Source organism: Aphis gossypii, chromosome X, assembly GCF_020184175.1.
Source record: "Aphis gossypii isolate Hap1 chromosome X, ASM2018417v2, whole genome shotgun sequence".
Lineage (NCBI taxonomy): Eukaryota > Metazoa > Arthropoda > Insecta > Hemiptera > Aphididae > Aphis > Aphis gossypii.
In genome coordinates, this window is record NC_065533.1 from 50,001,751 (window position 1) to 50,018,700 (window position 16,950).

Consider the following 16,950-nt stretch of genomic DNA (forward strand, 5'->3'; position numbering starts at 1 on the left):
AAATATAATGTATTTACTGGAAAATTCATATTAAATTTTTGCAATCGTTAAAGTTCGAATTTGTATGACATTATAGATATTCATTCCTATAATAACTATTTACCTATTTATAAGCAGTTTTGGTTTTTTGTTGTAATGTTGTACCTAATTTGAAAACGAATAATAGTAGATAGGTATCTATAGAAATATTCGTTAAATGTTTATGATTACATTTTAAAACTAATTGGTTATTATTTTTCGCTGTTTAATCACTGTATGTATCTAAAATTATTTTATATACATATTCATTGGCAATTGGACATAATGGTCTAACTACCTACCAGTTAAATCGCAACAGTTGCTAGTGTGTAATAAGAAAGAATAATATTAGATGCATTTTTTATAAAATATTTAGTTACATATGTTATACGTATAAGTTATAACTAATTGGAAAGTAAGTTATCTTTCTGTTGTACAGTAGATGTCATGTATTTATCTCATTTTAGAGTACCTAAGTCACTGTGATTGTGTTGTATGTGTTAGACTTGAATTTAATGATACATAAATCATTTAATCATTCTATAAGAAAAAGTGAAAATAGTTTGTCAGCCTATACCTACCAATAATATTACTATTAAAATAATTTATTTAATAGTTTGTAATAATTAGTAATATAATGGATTGAATTAATTTTTGCCTAACACTTTGTGTTTAAATATTAATTATTAAACAATAGTATAGTTTTAATATTTATATCATGTTATTATACTATACTATGTAATATGTATATATACTTTTCATTCAATAATGACTTCCTATAGAATGATGTGAAAAGGTTTATTCTATAACTAGGTAATAGCTTAAAATTATCCTAAATTTTTTGAAAATGTCAGTGAACCTTAATAATAATATATCATATGCATATAAGTTTTGTAGAAACATGTTTATAGTTATTAGCCAGCAAGTTTGAGTATATTGAAAACGGTTATGCAGTTATAATTCAAAATAGAAAACTAGGTAATCTACAATAATAATATAAATGATAGGATTGGAAAAAAAATACAACTGTTTGATATAGTCATTGTAGAACAAACACTAATTAGGTATTTTCTTTAATACTGTTTTATAAGGCTTCATGTCAAAATTGACATACACGTCAAAGTGGTGTCCCAAAATTGTATCACACCAACAAGTCCTAGATAAGAGTTTTGTGCTCTGCCAATTAAGCTAACTGAGCTGATATTCTTTATCCACTCAATGAATCCATAATCAATTGTTAATATAACAAAGCATTATGTGAACTGCCAAAGACAAAAAACTATCTAGACAGCTAGACCAAGAACAAATAAGTAGAACAGTCTACACTCTAACTAAGGACATATAAAAATTAATTTTTGACGAGCATTGAACTATAAACGTATGAGAACTTCTCATATTTTAACATACTTTTTCATAAATTATTCACAATATTCACTTCATAGACAAGCATACTGATTCACTTGTAGTTTAACAATTTGTTTTTTAAAATATTTATTAATATTTATTAGTATTTAATTAATAAATATTACCTACTTAGTACCTATTAAAAATTAAAATATTATAATATTTCGTTTATCGCTATTCGTTATCGCCAAATCAGTTTTGCCATATATTCGATATTAAAACACATGTGTTTTTATTTTTTCCATTATTTTCTAATTGATTCGGTAACGTTGTTCCTTTATCTGGTATCTATTTTGTTATCATAAATGATAATACCATAATTTGCCGATGCCGAATTTCAATAATTTTTTTTTGACTTTATTGACTAGTTATTGTGAGGACTCATATAAGTATTACAGTTATTAATTAATAAATACAACTATGGCTGGAAGTCGTTTGGAGAAATTAGGAACTATATTTACGAGGTATCGTATAATTTTTTACTGCCAATAAAAATAACACATAGACACATAGTTATGTCGTATGCGAAGTTTAAACTAATCTGAACTATTGAAATATTTACAGGGTTAACGGACTCATAAAATCAGGTGCAATGAAAGTTGATGATCGACCCATTTGGTATGATGTGTACCGGGCGTTTCCACCTGAATCAGAGCCACATTATGCAAAGCCGTCACAATCGCTGAAAATACCAGATATATTTTACCCAGAAGATACATTCAGAGCGTTAGTGTCATGATTTTTTTGTATTTAGGTATAGTAATATTAATTTTACTAATTAGTAACCTTTTGTATTATAGTACGTTTCACAAAGAGACTCGTGGTCAATTGCCACCAATCAATTTACAAGAGACTCAACAAAACCAAAATGTTACTAATATAGCTATAAATATGGTAGCTATTGATCCATCACTTTCCGTAAACCAGGTGATTGATAATTTGAAAAAGACTAATGTTTTGCAAGATTACAAAACTTCATCTAAAAAAAACAATTCCCCTGTGATAAATGATAATACAAACAAACCTGATGTTGATAAAACCAATGATCATACAAAAGAAACAAATGTTCAAAGTAGTTAGTCTTTTTTGTTGATTTTGTTAATAAACATTAGAATTTTGAATACATTTTATTAATTCATCTAATGAACATGTCTCTTGTTTTGTGTAGTGTTAAAAATAAGAAATGTATATTTTTTTTTCATTTGAAATTAAAGTTAATTCAAACTTATTATTTGTGTTGGTGTATTTTATGCATAAAATTTATAATACATTTTATGTTTACATAAATATACAATATCTAAAACTGTAGAATTACAAAGTATTATACTGTTTTAAACTCACAAGTAGCTTATAACCAAGGACGCCTATAGGAAAATTCTCAAGCGGTAGATACAATTTTAATTTATCAATTCATTTAAAAATAGGAATGGCTATATGTATAATTACACATATATACACGATCATAAATAAAATATTGTGGCGGTTTACACATACATATATATTATATACATATCATATCTATGGCAATACATAATATTTTAAACATGAACTATGACGATAGTATATATCGTATGTATGTAGTGTATATATAGTATATATCGTCATAGTTTATGATTTTAAGAATTTATAATATTATCCATAGAATATAAACTAAAAAGCATGTTGTTTTTTAGAGCTAATAACCTGATTTTCTACAATAAATAAACTGATTTTTCATAAAAAAATTATAGATTATCTTATATTAAATTACATTTTTAAATTCTATCTAAATAAATAAATAGATTCTGATCGCAGTAAACAATATGCTAAGATTTTAAATATTGAAGATAGGTTTGGTTATAAGTATGACTTGTAAACAAATTAATTATTTTTCAATTAATTGTATTTTATTATATTAATAAAACTATTATTAGGTAGACATTAATAATAATAAAAACTAAATAATACAAAAGTTTTTTTTCTAATATTAATAATATCATTATATAAATATTCAATTCAAGGATACAATATATTTTATGCTAGTGTTCTTAGTCATAAATATATAATTCCGTGTTCAATATAAAGATTATTTTCAAATAAAAATATGTAGGTTTATTAATTCGTTTGTTCTTACTCTCGAGTCTCAATGTACTACTCATTCCTTACCTGTATTGATCATTGATCGATACCGTATCAACAGTCATAAGCACATTTACCAATAAGACAACAAGTTTTCCATAATCACAATAAAATAATACTAATGTTACTAAATAAATATATGTATCCATTGTAAAACTTATGTCCTATATTCTAAAATACTAGTTAGACACTTTACTTCACATTATTAGTACACACAGATATGGACCGCGATTGGCAACCCATAGGTTGTGAAACACTGTTTTATCTCATGGACTTTGGGAACTACATTATTTATTATAAATTTTACGATTTTTAAAACTAGTGTTCAACTGAACATGTACATTAAAAATTTAATACTTAAAATTTAATTTAAATATTTTTGGTTATGATTGTTATACTATATATATTATATAGTGCTTGGAAGTTGGTAGTCTATCAAACTCTTATTTTTATTAAATTCACCATAATTTTTGAATAAATTTGTAAATTTATGCAGTCATTTGATCTTAATTTAATTTATTTTTTATACATTGCAATAAATAAAATAATAATTATACATATTGCATAATAATAACCTAAGACACAAAATTCAAAACTAACATCTTGGTAATTCATATAATCACATCTTACTTGTCTGTTGCATGTACATTTGTAGTTGGTAAGTCTTAAACTATTAAAGTCTAAATTATTTTTCAAAATATTTTCTGTCAATATTATCGTATGTGTTGCAGTATACTTTACTGCACCCTTGCTACTTGCAAGGGCTGAAAGTAAACATTTGATTACAATGCTTCATATATAAATTTTATATAAATTTGTTTTACTCCAATATTAGAAGCTTATACTGGTTGAACAATTTATTAATATCAATATTATTTATATATTTTTTCTTAAAGTATAATTATGAGTAGTAAAAATTATGGCTATTTAAAAGATAAATTAATTTAAAAAACAATGAAAGATCGAGCTTACCAGGCCTACACGTTTGATACATTACTACTAGTAGAGCATTTTATTGTATTATAAAGTGAAATTTGGATATGTATTATTTTTTGTTTTATAAAAAAAAATGGCAACTTTTAGTACCTATCAAGTCATCAGATACTCAATATTTTATTTTATAGGGTTTTATTAAAGTGACTTATGAACATTTTAAAGTTATAGTATTGTACATAGCATATTGATACTAATATTAATGAGCTTGGATTATATTCTTACCTTTAAATTTGATAATAGGTAAATTCACTCTTAAATTAAAGTTAAAACCACAAAGTTGATTCTACTGAAAGCAAATTTGCCATTTTCACATGTATGTTGGTAAGATAGAGACAATGGGTGTCCTTTTAACTTAAGATAGGTTGATAATGAACATTAAAATGTAATAATTAATTTCTAAAGCTCAGATTTTGTATTAAAAGGAGTATGATAAAAAGGTAATTTTTAATCTTTATAATATTTAAATTATTTCGTACTATAATCTAATTGTAATAAAGTAAATTTTATAGTTATTTCTTTCTTACTTTTCTAAAATCTAATTGTATTTTTTTTTTATGCTGATGTTTACATTTTCTTCAAAATATCAAAATATTTTATGAATTATGTTACTTTGTTTCCTAGCCCCACCTCGTTTATTTTTTAATAATTTTCAAAATGACAAATTAAGTAAAAAATATTATTTATGAAACGTTTATTTTGCAAATTACCCGAATCTTACCTATAACGCCATAACAAATAATATACATACATATGTATATATATTTACTTTACTTTACATATATTTTCTATATTTCATCTAAAATTATTAAACCTACGACCTATGGAATACTGTTGTTCGCCATTGCCATAGCACCACCAGCGCGACATCACAAAATATAATTGTACATTAACATTTGGATAGTTTTAAATTTTTTTCCAATGATTTTCAGTGATCATTATAACTTTTAGACATTTATTATTTTAAAATAATTAAATGTTTTGTTTCTAAATGGGGACTGATCGCTGATAAATTTGGTTTTTAATATTTTTCAGACTGATACCTACTAAATAAATACTATTTTAATGAATTATTTCGATATCAAATCCGTAATTGCCTATGTATTTAAATGATTTGAAGAAATTTAGATTAAATAAAGCTAAATAGGGTAATTATTGTATTAAGAATTTACAATTTAGTGCTTAATGGCTGATAATATAATAGGTACCTATCTAATTATGACTATACAGTATATACACTATAGGTACCTACATATAATTATAGGAAACTATAAAAATGAGAAAATCGATTTTATCGTAATTAAAAAACAAATAAACGTAGATCATAGATACTTGACATTTTTTCTAAATGTGTTAGCATTTTATATTTGTGCTATAAATAAATGATAAAAATTTTTCATTTGATCGAGAAGTATAATATTATGTTATATATTTATTAAACTTATTCATTAAATTAATTTATCAACACGATTTTTTTTTATAAACTGTTCAATAACTTCAAATTGTTTACAAAATTCGTTAAAATTATAAAAATTTGCAAATTGTTTTGTAAGTAGTTAAAAATGCATAGAATTTTAAATTCTCATGGGTAACTAAGACTTGAAAATTTAACACAAGGTTGCTCAGAAGTAGTTAATATTGAAATCAAAATTTCCAATAAAAATAAATAAGCATAAATTGTTTATAGACATTAAAAGTTTAAATTTAAATGGCATTAGATACACATAGGTATATTATTATAAACAAAGACACAAAGTATAACAATTTAAATTACTTTATTGAAAAAAATGCGTACATACATTGTTAGTAGGGATTTGAAACTTTTATGTATAGCCGCATCATAGGTATATCATTATATTTTACAAGTATAATCACATTTTCACATTATTTAGATTTATTTTGTACTATGGTCTATTTAATATTTATACCGCAAACTTATTCATATTTATCTACGGTAGTCGGTAAGTTAGTATTAGCTCTAAAGTTACCTATTAATAATAAAACAATATATTATACCTACATGTTATTGTATATAGGTAAATATTTAATATTAAAATGCAATGTTTTCAACATAAGTCAATTTAACCTATTTAAGTAAAATAAATTACGTCAATAGATCAATATATCATAATAATCACAAAAATGTATGATGTTATTTTGACTGCAGTTCAAAATTTATTTTCATGTACATTAATGTATCATTGAATTCAAATTTAACACAAACATTACAGTGATTTACTCAAAGATGAGGCACAAGTACACTCGACAACCAACACCAATAACTGTACAGCAGAGTGATTTTACCTACGTTGGTTGGTACTTTTCTTCTCTTATATTTTGAACGAAGTGATGAATGTATTTTATTATCACGGTAAGTAAATACTTTACCCTTGTACGGTTGTACGTTAGTGTTTTGTTATTCCTATTGGTACCTATGTAGTATGTAGCCATTTAGGCTATATTTTTTGTCTTAGGCACACTTTTACTGACAGTTGTGGTTATCTAGAAATAATATTTATTTATGCGAAACGATAAAGGTCATTCGTCATCATCAATAATGTATAAAGTCTTGTCGCCGTCTGTAATCTACATCGTCGGGTATAATATATTACGTAGAAATATAGAACTAAAGCCTGCAACCATGGCTATTATAGTACCTATATTATGTATTATATAATAATTATATGAGTTTATGACGTAATTGCATTAATTATTATAATTTATCGTATATCAATCATGATTGTAGAATAATTTATTATAAAATTAATAAAAGTACTATAAAGTATAAATACATTATTTTCGCATCGTATTATCAATATATCTTTTAATGACTTATAATTAAATTTTAATTAAATATTATTTTAATATAATACTACGGTATATCAGTATGTATTGGTAAATGGTAATAACTAATAACTAATACAAATAAAGGTAATTTATTCATATTGTTATCTATTCAAATTTAATTTTTATTAGGCAGTAGATACCTCAGAACTTTCACTAAAGTTAGTTAATATTAATAATAAAGTAGGTTATTACTTATTATATATAAATACGTCTTATATTAGGTAATATAAAATATTCTTGTTAAATTTCCGTTTGAAAAAACATTTATGTTCATTGGTTAAGTTTATGTATCAAAGTATTTTCATTATTTCAAAGCTTATTAACGTTTTATGAATATTTTATATTTATAAATTAAAACCGTACAAAACAATGTTTTTTAAAACTGTTATAGAATTATTTTTAATAATCATAATCAAAATTTAATATAAGTTTCTTCATAAGTTTTTTTTTAGTTACAATAATAACTAAGTTTTTAGTAGTTTTCAAAAAATTTGGAAAACGGGAATTTTTACGCAAAACGTAGTTTTAGTTAAACGTTTTAATTTTCAACAGAATTAACTAAAAAACAAATCTTTGTAAATAAGTACTTGAAATTTTCTCTAAATGTTTATATTAATGTAATCTATATAAGTAAAGTTAAATTTTCGAAATATTATATGGCTTTTTTGAGCTGTCTTGAGTGTTTATATAGACTTTTTATATAGATGTAAAAAAAAATTTTGGGTGTCCAAAAAAACTTGAAAATTCAATACAAAGTTTCTTATAAGATGTTCTTATTGCAGTTAAAAAAAATCTAAAATTTTTAGTCACATTTTTTTTTTATAGTGTTAAAAGTTAAAATTTTTACGAAATATGTTAAACATGAAGAGATTAACAAGTAATTTTATAGTTGAAAATTCAAAACAATTTCTGTAATTATTATATCTAAGGTTAAAAAATTCAACATTAAGTTTTCCTTCAAATAGGTATAGAGAAAACTCAAAGCGTCATTATAAGAAAAATATTAATAGCGTCTGAATTTTAAATTTTAACAAAACCACGTATAACAATAACGATTTATCCTCAAACGATTTTAAATATTAGTTATTATTCAAAGTGTAAGTCGTAGATACTTAAAAAGTTCATCAGTTATTTAGGCTAGCATTTTTTACATAATTTAATTTTCAAAATATTTCGCTTATTTTAAGGTTATTTATTGGCATTTGAAGTATTCGTTTTTGTTTAGTTTTTTTTTCTGATATATATATTAATTATATTATATCGATAAAATATTTTTGGCTAAGTCAAAATACTTGAAAATTTCCTCATAAGTTAGTCTTTTAGTGTTTCAAAAATTATAAGAATACATTATTCATAGTCACTATTTTATTAGCGTTTAAAGTTAAATTATTGACAATATTCAATATTTATTAAAATCATGAATACGAGTAATTGAAAATAATTTTGCAGTTAAAAATTTATAAAAAAATTTTGTTTAAGTAGCTAAGAGTTGAAAATTGAATAGGTACAAGGTTTTCCATAAGTTTGGCTTACAATAATTATAAAAAAAGCTGAGGGTTGGCCAATTAAAAAAAAATTATCTAAAGCTTAAATTTTTACGGGATAAATATTCACGCGTAAAATATCGATTTCTCATCATTTATTAAACTTTTTTTGACACCTTAATTATAATTAAAAAATAAATAACTGTAGATATTTGAATTTTTAAATATTTTTTAGTTTTGTTTTTTAGCTGGCTCAAAATGCTTGAAAATTTAATACAAGATCTCACATAAATTGCTTTTATGGGTACTGGGTAGGTATATAAAAAATATTTAAAATACATAAACACAATTTATTCACATAAGCATTTAAAGTTCAAATTTAGCAAAATTCGTCAAAATTATAAAAATGTTTAAATTGTTTGCAGTTGAAAATGTATCAGTTTCAGTTGTGCTATTTTTGTAGCTAAGGCTAGAAAATTTAATATACACCACTTCATAGTAGTTCGTACTGAATAAAATAATCTAAAATTTATAAGTTTAATTAAAATAAGAATAATTTTTTTAGACGAAGTACAACTTTGGAAGAAAATGCTTATTTGAGCTATGAAAAACGATATTGATTATTTTGTTATAATCGAAAAACATTATTTGTAAATATTATTTGGCCATAAAACTTTTACGTTTATTAAACTAATATTAAATTATTTTATAAGCACAATGCAGCAGCGATCCCCTCATCATTTTAAATATGTATATGTTTATAATATATCTATGGTTTCGGTTATTTTTTTAGATTATCACAGCTGCTAGAGTACCTATTAAAATGATAAAAATTAAATTAAATTAAAATGTGCAGTGAGTAGTGTGTTATACAACTGTTATAGCTATTTTCGTCGATACGTTCTATTACCGATCGTCGTCAATGATAAACAATTTTCGAATTACAAGGTTTTAAATGTTTTAATCAATATTTTTACAGTAAAACCAGAATAATCAGTATAATTGACAAATCGAACGACATATATAGACGACAGACGTATTATAGCTGTATAGTTAATGATTGGTACCGTATCGATTGTCGACTATCGTCAACAAAAATTATTTACTGAGAAAAATATCATTAAGTTTCGCTAAAAATAGACGAAAACCAAAACCCAATATCATTATTATAATACCATTATATAATAAATCATTATCATATATCTATTATAATTGTCGTTGTCGACTGTTACTAAACTATTGCAGCTGCTAGCTGCACTGCTTATTCGTAAGTACTAAGTAGTAAGTACAAAGACAATTTTGGGCTCCTTTTCCCTCTTGAAACATTTCTGGATCCACCACTGACACATGCAACGTTTTTGACAAAAAATGTATTAAACCTTCTGTAGAGTGTAGGTATTAATAGAATAGTAAAATAAATTATTTTGATTGAAATATCAAAAAAAAATTACTTATTAATACTCATACCTATACTAAGTCTATAAACCTATTAGTTCATAGACTGTTTCTACTCAGAATTGTTTGTCGTATAATACCAACTACACTATATGGTGCATTGGTGCTTATACATTGTGATTGTACATACTTCAGCAGATACTTGATATCATTGGTTATTGCGGACCGTGTCAAATGATAAATCATTGAACTCAAATTAACAAATCTTTCCAGTGACTCACTGGACAGTGAAAACCTATTATATACTTATAGTAGATAGCGATACCCAGCCTATCTGTTTTGATATATTGCTGCTTTAAAGTACCTAACTAATTTTACAATTACTATTATAGAAATTTAATTTAATATTCGACGAAAACGATGCATCTATAATTTGTATTACTTATTAATATTTAATTATTATATTATTTATAATAATATATAAACTTATACCACATTATATTGTTATTAACTAATAATAGTCAATAACCACCTATGTAGTATGTATAATTAGTGCAATAGAAGATAACCCGTCATTAATATTATAAATCGAATCGACTCGGTCAACGAGAATGCATCATACCACACTCCAAGAACGATCTAGTTCACGAAAAGAAAAAAAGAACCTATTATTAGTTACCGCACTATCTTTTAATTCGTAGCGCACAGATGCATTTTTTTTGTATAATATACTCGTATATACACGCGACGCGTGTGGTGTGGTATATTATTATATATATGTATTAATATATAGTTAAGTGCACCATAAAAAATAGCCGTAAATAGGTAGGGAATTATGATCACTGCACCGGCATGTGCGGCGCATTACTAACGGGGCCGCGTGGGGTGTAGGTTCACCACTCTTGTCCGGAAAATTTCGTAGCGTTTCAAACGACGTGTGCGTGTCCCAACGAAACTTTTTCGACGCTTTCTGCATCGCTGCACCGGTGTGAACGGACACGCGATCGCGCGCTGTACAGTGCATTTTTACTATTGTGTGCGTTTCGTACTTTTGTGTAAAACGTAATAATAATATTATTATTTATAAATTATAATTATTATTATTATGCGCGTATAATATAGCCAATTCAGCCTGCGGGCGATCGACGAACGACGATAGGTATCGATTAACGTCGACGTATTACACAGGGTTTTTACACGCCGTTTGACTCGAGACAATAACTGGTTTTTCTCCTCATATTATTATATTATTATTATTTTATTTTATCGTGTCCGTCACGCCGCGGCCGAGCGTCGTCGACACGGGCAAACGCAAACCGTTCGGCCGAACGGATCCGACGTGTGCACGTCGAAACGTCGTCATTGCCGATTCAATCGTCCAGTCAATATATTATACACTCGGTCCGTCGTTTCGCGAATCCAATATATACACCCAGACACGACGCGTGTCGCTGTGGCGCCCGGTCAACAAACCTCGCGAAACGATCGATTTTTACGACTTTCGGACGTTTTACGCGCGCGAATCGTTTTCAGTGTAGTCGCGAGGCGTTTGCGTTGCCGAGCTTTGCGTTATGTAATATCGTCTCTCTCGTCGTCTACGCCGTTCGCGTTTCCCTTCCAGTCGAATATAATATAGGAGGTACCTTGCCAGCGGGACGTCGACCTAACCGCGGCACCTGTGCCTCCCCGCGTACTGCCTGCCCGCCGAGTCGGTCGTTCGTATAATACGTAGTATTACTACTACACAGACGACCATCGTAATAGTGAAGACGTAAAAGGTGTTATCACGGGATGATCACAATGGCAGCTTGATGCCGCTGCAACAATAACAATGGACTGACGGTGATAACGTTGTTTTTTTTTCATTTTTTTTTTTTTTTTTTCATATATACACTCTACAATGTTTACTTATAATTTTATAATTCATTGTGTGCACGATAAAAGAAACAAAGACTGAACGGAATAAAAAAAAATTCCGTCGCCAACCGCCGGTCGCCGGGGATCGATCGTTCGGAACCTCTCTTAGTTTTGATTTCTTATGCTAATTCACGAAAAGCAGCAGCCGCCGCCGCGGCGGTTGATTTATTACTACAAAGCTTGCAAATCGATTGATTTCGATACGCACAATAATTTATTTTCGTAACGATGCTCTGATTGTGCGGGCCGCGTGCACTTGAGAAAAATGGTCACTGTCAACAGCAATAACAGCAGCAATGGCACTGGCAGCAATTCAACACAATTAGTTGAAACAGTGTCAATCGACTATGACGACTTCAATGATGCCTTTTTGACGTGCGCCACTTGTCTGTGTGAGAATTTTTATACCTACCTTGTCGTTTTGTTTGTGGAGTTGTGTGTGTGTTATAAAATAATAATTCTTTAATTCTTTCTCGTATGTGTAGGTGTTTACGATGGTGTTGAACGCGCTCCAAAACTCTTACCGTGCTCACACACCGTGTGTGTTCACTGTTTGACGAGGATTGCAGCAGCTGCTAACAATCGACGTACAGCACAAGACTTGAACAATGGCCGGGGTAATAGTAGTCAATCATCTCAGCAACAGCAGGAATCTCAACAACAGCGGCAAACTTTTAGGTGTCCAATATGCAGGGAACTTATAGTTGTTCCTCAAAATGGTGGAGTCACAGCTCTTCCTCCATCGTTTCTAGTCAATCAATTACTCGATTTGATATCTACTCATAGACGACGTACTTTAATACCAACTTGTTGTGGCGGTGGTGTATTATCTTCACATATTAATCAGGTATTGCAAATTTTAACTTAAGCCTAGTATTTTAAGTATTTCAAAAATTTATTTTTATGTATAGGCAAGAATAAAAAGTGACTAATTATGCAGTTGTATGCATTATACCTTGTACCTATACTTAATAAAATAATAATAATCTTTATCATGGAAATAAATATTATATTTTACAATAGGTATATAACATGAAGAAGTAAATTAAAATATCATAATCATATAAATCAAAGTCTGTTTAAATTAATATAACAACAAATGATACACAGTTCTTATTAAAATAAAATAAGGTATAAAATGCATGAAAGAACATATTTTAAGAAAATTAATACTATTCAAATAATGAATCTGTTTATTTACTGAGTTAGAGATGAAATAAATCAATATTACATACAGAATTATATATATGTTTATTAGCACGAGAGTACATTTTGTGCATGTACTAAAATCAGTTATATGGTAGAATAATGATTTATTTCTAGAAGTGAAGAAACAAATTTTAAAATTTAAATATTTAATAAGTTCAGTACAATTAAAGTAATTGAAATTGAAATTTAAACTGAAATTTTTATTTAATAAAACAATTTAAAAAAAAACTGATAACATGATTATATCCTAAATGAAGGTCTTTAAAAATCTGATTTTAAATATAAATATCTTAAAAATTGATACTATTTTAAAATATTTTGTTTTTTTATGTTTTAAAGATGTATATAATATGCATTTATGTAATTAATATTTTATACACATTCAAATCAGAAAATAAAACTATGTGTTTGAATTTGGTATGATTTAAAATGTTAACGTTTTGAATCATGTGTATACTTATACTCTATAAACTACCATGTAAATGCATCTAACTCAAGGCTGCTTTATTTAACTAATAATATTTAAGTAAGAAATATTAATGGTTATAATATGTATTTTATTTTTCCATATTTACTAGGAATTGCTTTATTGTGAAACATGTGATCAAGTATTCTGCTCAATTTGTACCAAACATGAGACAGCAATTAGTGAAAGTACCATTATTTCATCTAAATCTCCACCATTGGTTCATACAATCATACCAGTGTCTGTAGCTATGAAACGTACATCTGAAATAATGTTATATAAAGCTAATGAATGTGTATCAAAAGTATGTGTTGCTGATAATTATGTGTTAAACAAATGTTGATAGTTTACGTATTAATTTAAATGAATTGTAATTCATTTAAATTATAGTTGAACTATTCGAGGGATGGAGTATGTGCTGAATTAGAACGTTTAGATACAGCTCGTAATGAATGTTTGTCTACTTTGGATGATACATTTAATGATCTGATGAATATATTAGAAGTTCGTAAGCAACAACTGCAACAACAAATAAATAAGGCATGTGATGCTAAAAATAGAATTTTGACTCAACAACTTTCAGCTATTGATATTGAAAAAAATAAAGTATGTATAAAGTCAATGTATATACATTATACCATAATATACGTATTACATAGTGTTTGGTCTATCAATCATTATATTATGTGTATTATATTATTACATTTATGACAATTAGGTTATGGATGAATGTGGCAACGTCCATCAATTATTGGATGTGCAGTCTATAAACCAACGGATACAAATTTTAAATGATCGTTTGCAAAAACCTACAGGCGGTATTGAAGAACCTCGTGAAAATGCTTTTATTGCCTTGGATTTAGATGTAACAGCAATAAAAAATGTCGTAAATAATGCAATAGAGCAAATGGGTCGAGTACGTACTACAACTACTTGTCCTGGTAATTGTACACTGAATGTTGCTGAGTCAAATGGTAATGTCATTTAGAATAAGTATAAGTTCAATAAGCAATTTTCTAAAGGTATAAAATATTTTTATATTTCTAGAAGAAAATTTGTTGATTCCTCGTTTAGTAGATACACGGGTTGCTACTTTAATTGCTGTTGACTATGATGGAAATCGACGCAATTTAGGCGGTGATCCAGTTACTCTGAAATTAATCGGACCTTTAGATGACACACAACAAGAAAGGACTGCAAATAATTCAGGGCATCAATACCATGAAAACAATACCAGTGATGGAGTGCGTATTATTGATCATAAAAATGGCCAATACACAATCCGTCTACGTTTATCTATTTGTGGCAGGTATATAAAATGCAATTAGTAAGAAAAAAATCAATTAATTTAACTTGTGTTTTTATGTATTTTAGATATCGACTTCATATTTATGTGTTAGGTAGACCAGTAGCATGTAATGGTAGTACTGGACATATTGACTTCTCTATAATAAAAAACATTGATCCTATATGTCAATATAGTAAAGGACCTTCAATGCAACAGCCTGTTGCAATTGCTGTAGATCACCACTCCACTAGGGTAAGAGACCAAAAGATTATTTTGAATATGACATAAAAGGTAATGTGTATCTTATTAAAATGTTATGTTTCTTATTTCTAGGTGTATGTTTTAGATACAGGAAATTGTCGCATAAGAGTGCTTGATACTCACTTAAATTATATTTGTGATATACAAAATATTGAAGCTCTGCGTGGTCGTTCTTCAACTGGTATTGGTTTATTGAGCGATGAAACATTGGTTACAGTAAATTGGCGTACAAACATAGTGACTCAGTAATAATTTCAAAATACTTTTATTTATTTATTTTATTTAACTTATGTTAACAAAAATATTTTTTTTCCTAGAATGACTTTAGGTGGTGAAACAGTCAAGTCATGGACACATTCAAATATGGTTGAACCTATGTGTGTTGTTGTGGACAGAACTTATGATCATGTATTAATAGGCGACTCTTCGTGTAACATTCATGCATTCAAAGCGACAACTGGGCAACATCTATTCACAGTAAGAATTAACTCTTCATGTATCATACAACTAATACCTAAAATATTTGATTTTTAGTAAACATTTTGGAACATAATATATTTTCCTTGATATTTTTATGAATAACAATAATATACCCATAATTTTTAATTTAATTTTTTTTTTTATTAAGATAAATAATAAGAAAAGTAATGGAAAATCTGCTGAATGCGTTGGTACATTTATGGCAATAGGGCCAGATTCACAGATAATTGTAATTTCTGGTGTAACTACAACTGGATGTCGTTGTTTAGATATATATTCATGCAAAGGTACTTATGAGCGGTCAATAACAGTTATGACAACAACAGATAAATGTAAGTGGTGGTTTCATCAATTTAGTTAATAATTTTTGGTTTCTTAGTAATGTGTGTTTTCAATTTTTTTTAGCCACACATCCGTATAGCTCATTGGCTACTTGTAACAATTTTATACTGGCTACTAGACGTCACTATAACTCGTACGTCATTGACTTAATTGATATGGAAACTGAAAAATTAATAAACACTGTTGACTCCAATGGCTGCAAATTACGTCGTCCAGCTGGTATGGTAGCATTTTCTGAAGTTCAAGATTCTGTTATTGATGATAGTCAACAATGCTCATCATATTATTTATTAGTAACCGATGTAGCAGCTGATAGTATAAAAAAATATCAATTTTTTTAATTAGCGTTAGTCTACAATTTACTAAACAAAAAAAAATACTCGTCTACTTAATTATTTACTTAAAACTAAGTTTAAAACCAATTATTTGTGTTGAATATTCTTTTCTCTTTATATTTGTGTACTATGTTTTGTCTAGTTTAGTCAAATTATTTGTTAAAAAAAAAAAAAAATTCCTGTTTTTTAAATGATTAGTTAACATACTTTTAGAGAAATATGTCTTGGTATTTCATGATCCTATTAAATTTATTCAAAAACTAAAAGCTCAATTTTTTTAATGTATGATAAAATATTTTGACAATTTTTTTAAAATTTTGGTAATGCGCATAAAATATTTAGCGGTTACAACTTTTGCCTTGTTTTATGTATTTTCTTTTTTATGCATAGATT

The 16,950-nt window shown here is 27.1% G+C and overlaps 2 protein-coding genes across 2 annotated transcripts; both read left to right on the forward strand.

Annotated features, from left to right (window-relative positions):
- Positions 1-1,717: 1,717 nt before the first annotated feature.
- LOC114132572 (uncharacterized) lies at positions 1,718-2,653 on the forward strand. Its single transcript, XM_027998074.2, has 3 exons — positions 1,718-1,886; positions 1,987-2,148; positions 2,223-2,653. Exons 1-3 carry the CDS (start codon positions 1,843-1,845, stop codon positions 2,500-2,502), a joined length of 486 nt encoding a protein of 161 aa, XP_027853875.1. The 5' UTR covers positions 1,718-1,842; the 3' UTR covers positions 2,503-2,653.
- Positions 2,654-11,154: 8,501 nt separating this feature from the next.
- On the forward strand, positions 11,155-16,929 carry LOC114132569 (tripartite motif-containing protein 2-like). The gene is made up of 11 exons (XM_027998070.2): positions 11,155-12,568; positions 12,662-13,023; positions 13,964-14,155; positions 14,242-14,457; positions 14,570-14,825; positions 14,899-15,160; positions 15,226-15,391; positions 15,473-15,645; positions 15,718-15,877; positions 16,029-16,212; positions 16,286-16,929. Exons 1-11 carry the CDS (start codon positions 12,442-12,444, stop codon positions 16,561-16,563), a joined length of 2,376 nt encoding a protein of 791 aa, XP_027853871.2. The 5' UTR covers positions 11,155-12,441; the 3' UTR covers positions 16,564-16,929.
- Positions 16,930-16,950: the final 21 nt, after the last annotated feature.

What these genes read in the sequence shown, in the direction of transcription:
- LOC114132569 (XM_027998070.2), top strand. Translation starts at nt 12,442, where the DNA reads ATGGTCACTGTCAACAGCAATAACAGCAGCAATGGCACTGGCAGCAAT. An exon ending in CTGGGCAACATCTATTCACA is followed by an intron (nt 15,878 to 16,028) that starts GTAAGAATTAAC and finishes TTTTTTATTAAG; the next exon opens with ATAAATAATAAGAAAAGTAA. An exon ending in TATGACAACAACAGATAAAT is followed by an intron (nt 16,213 to 16,285) that starts GTAAGTGGTGGT and finishes AATTTTTTTTAG; the next exon opens with CCACACATCCGTATAGCTCA.
- LOC114132572 (XM_027998074.2), top strand. Translation starts at nt 1,843, where the DNA reads ATGGCTGGAAGTCGTTTGGAGAAATTAGGAACTATATTTACGAG. An exon ending in TTAGGAACTATATTTACGAG is followed by an intron (nt 1,887 to 1,986) that starts GTATCGTATAAT and finishes AAATATTTACAG; the next exon opens with GGTTAACGGACTCATAAAAT. An exon ending in CCAGAAGATACATTCAGAGC is followed by an intron (nt 2,149 to 2,222) that starts GTTAGTGTCATG and finishes TTTGTATTATAG; the next exon opens with TACGTTTCACAAAGAGACTC.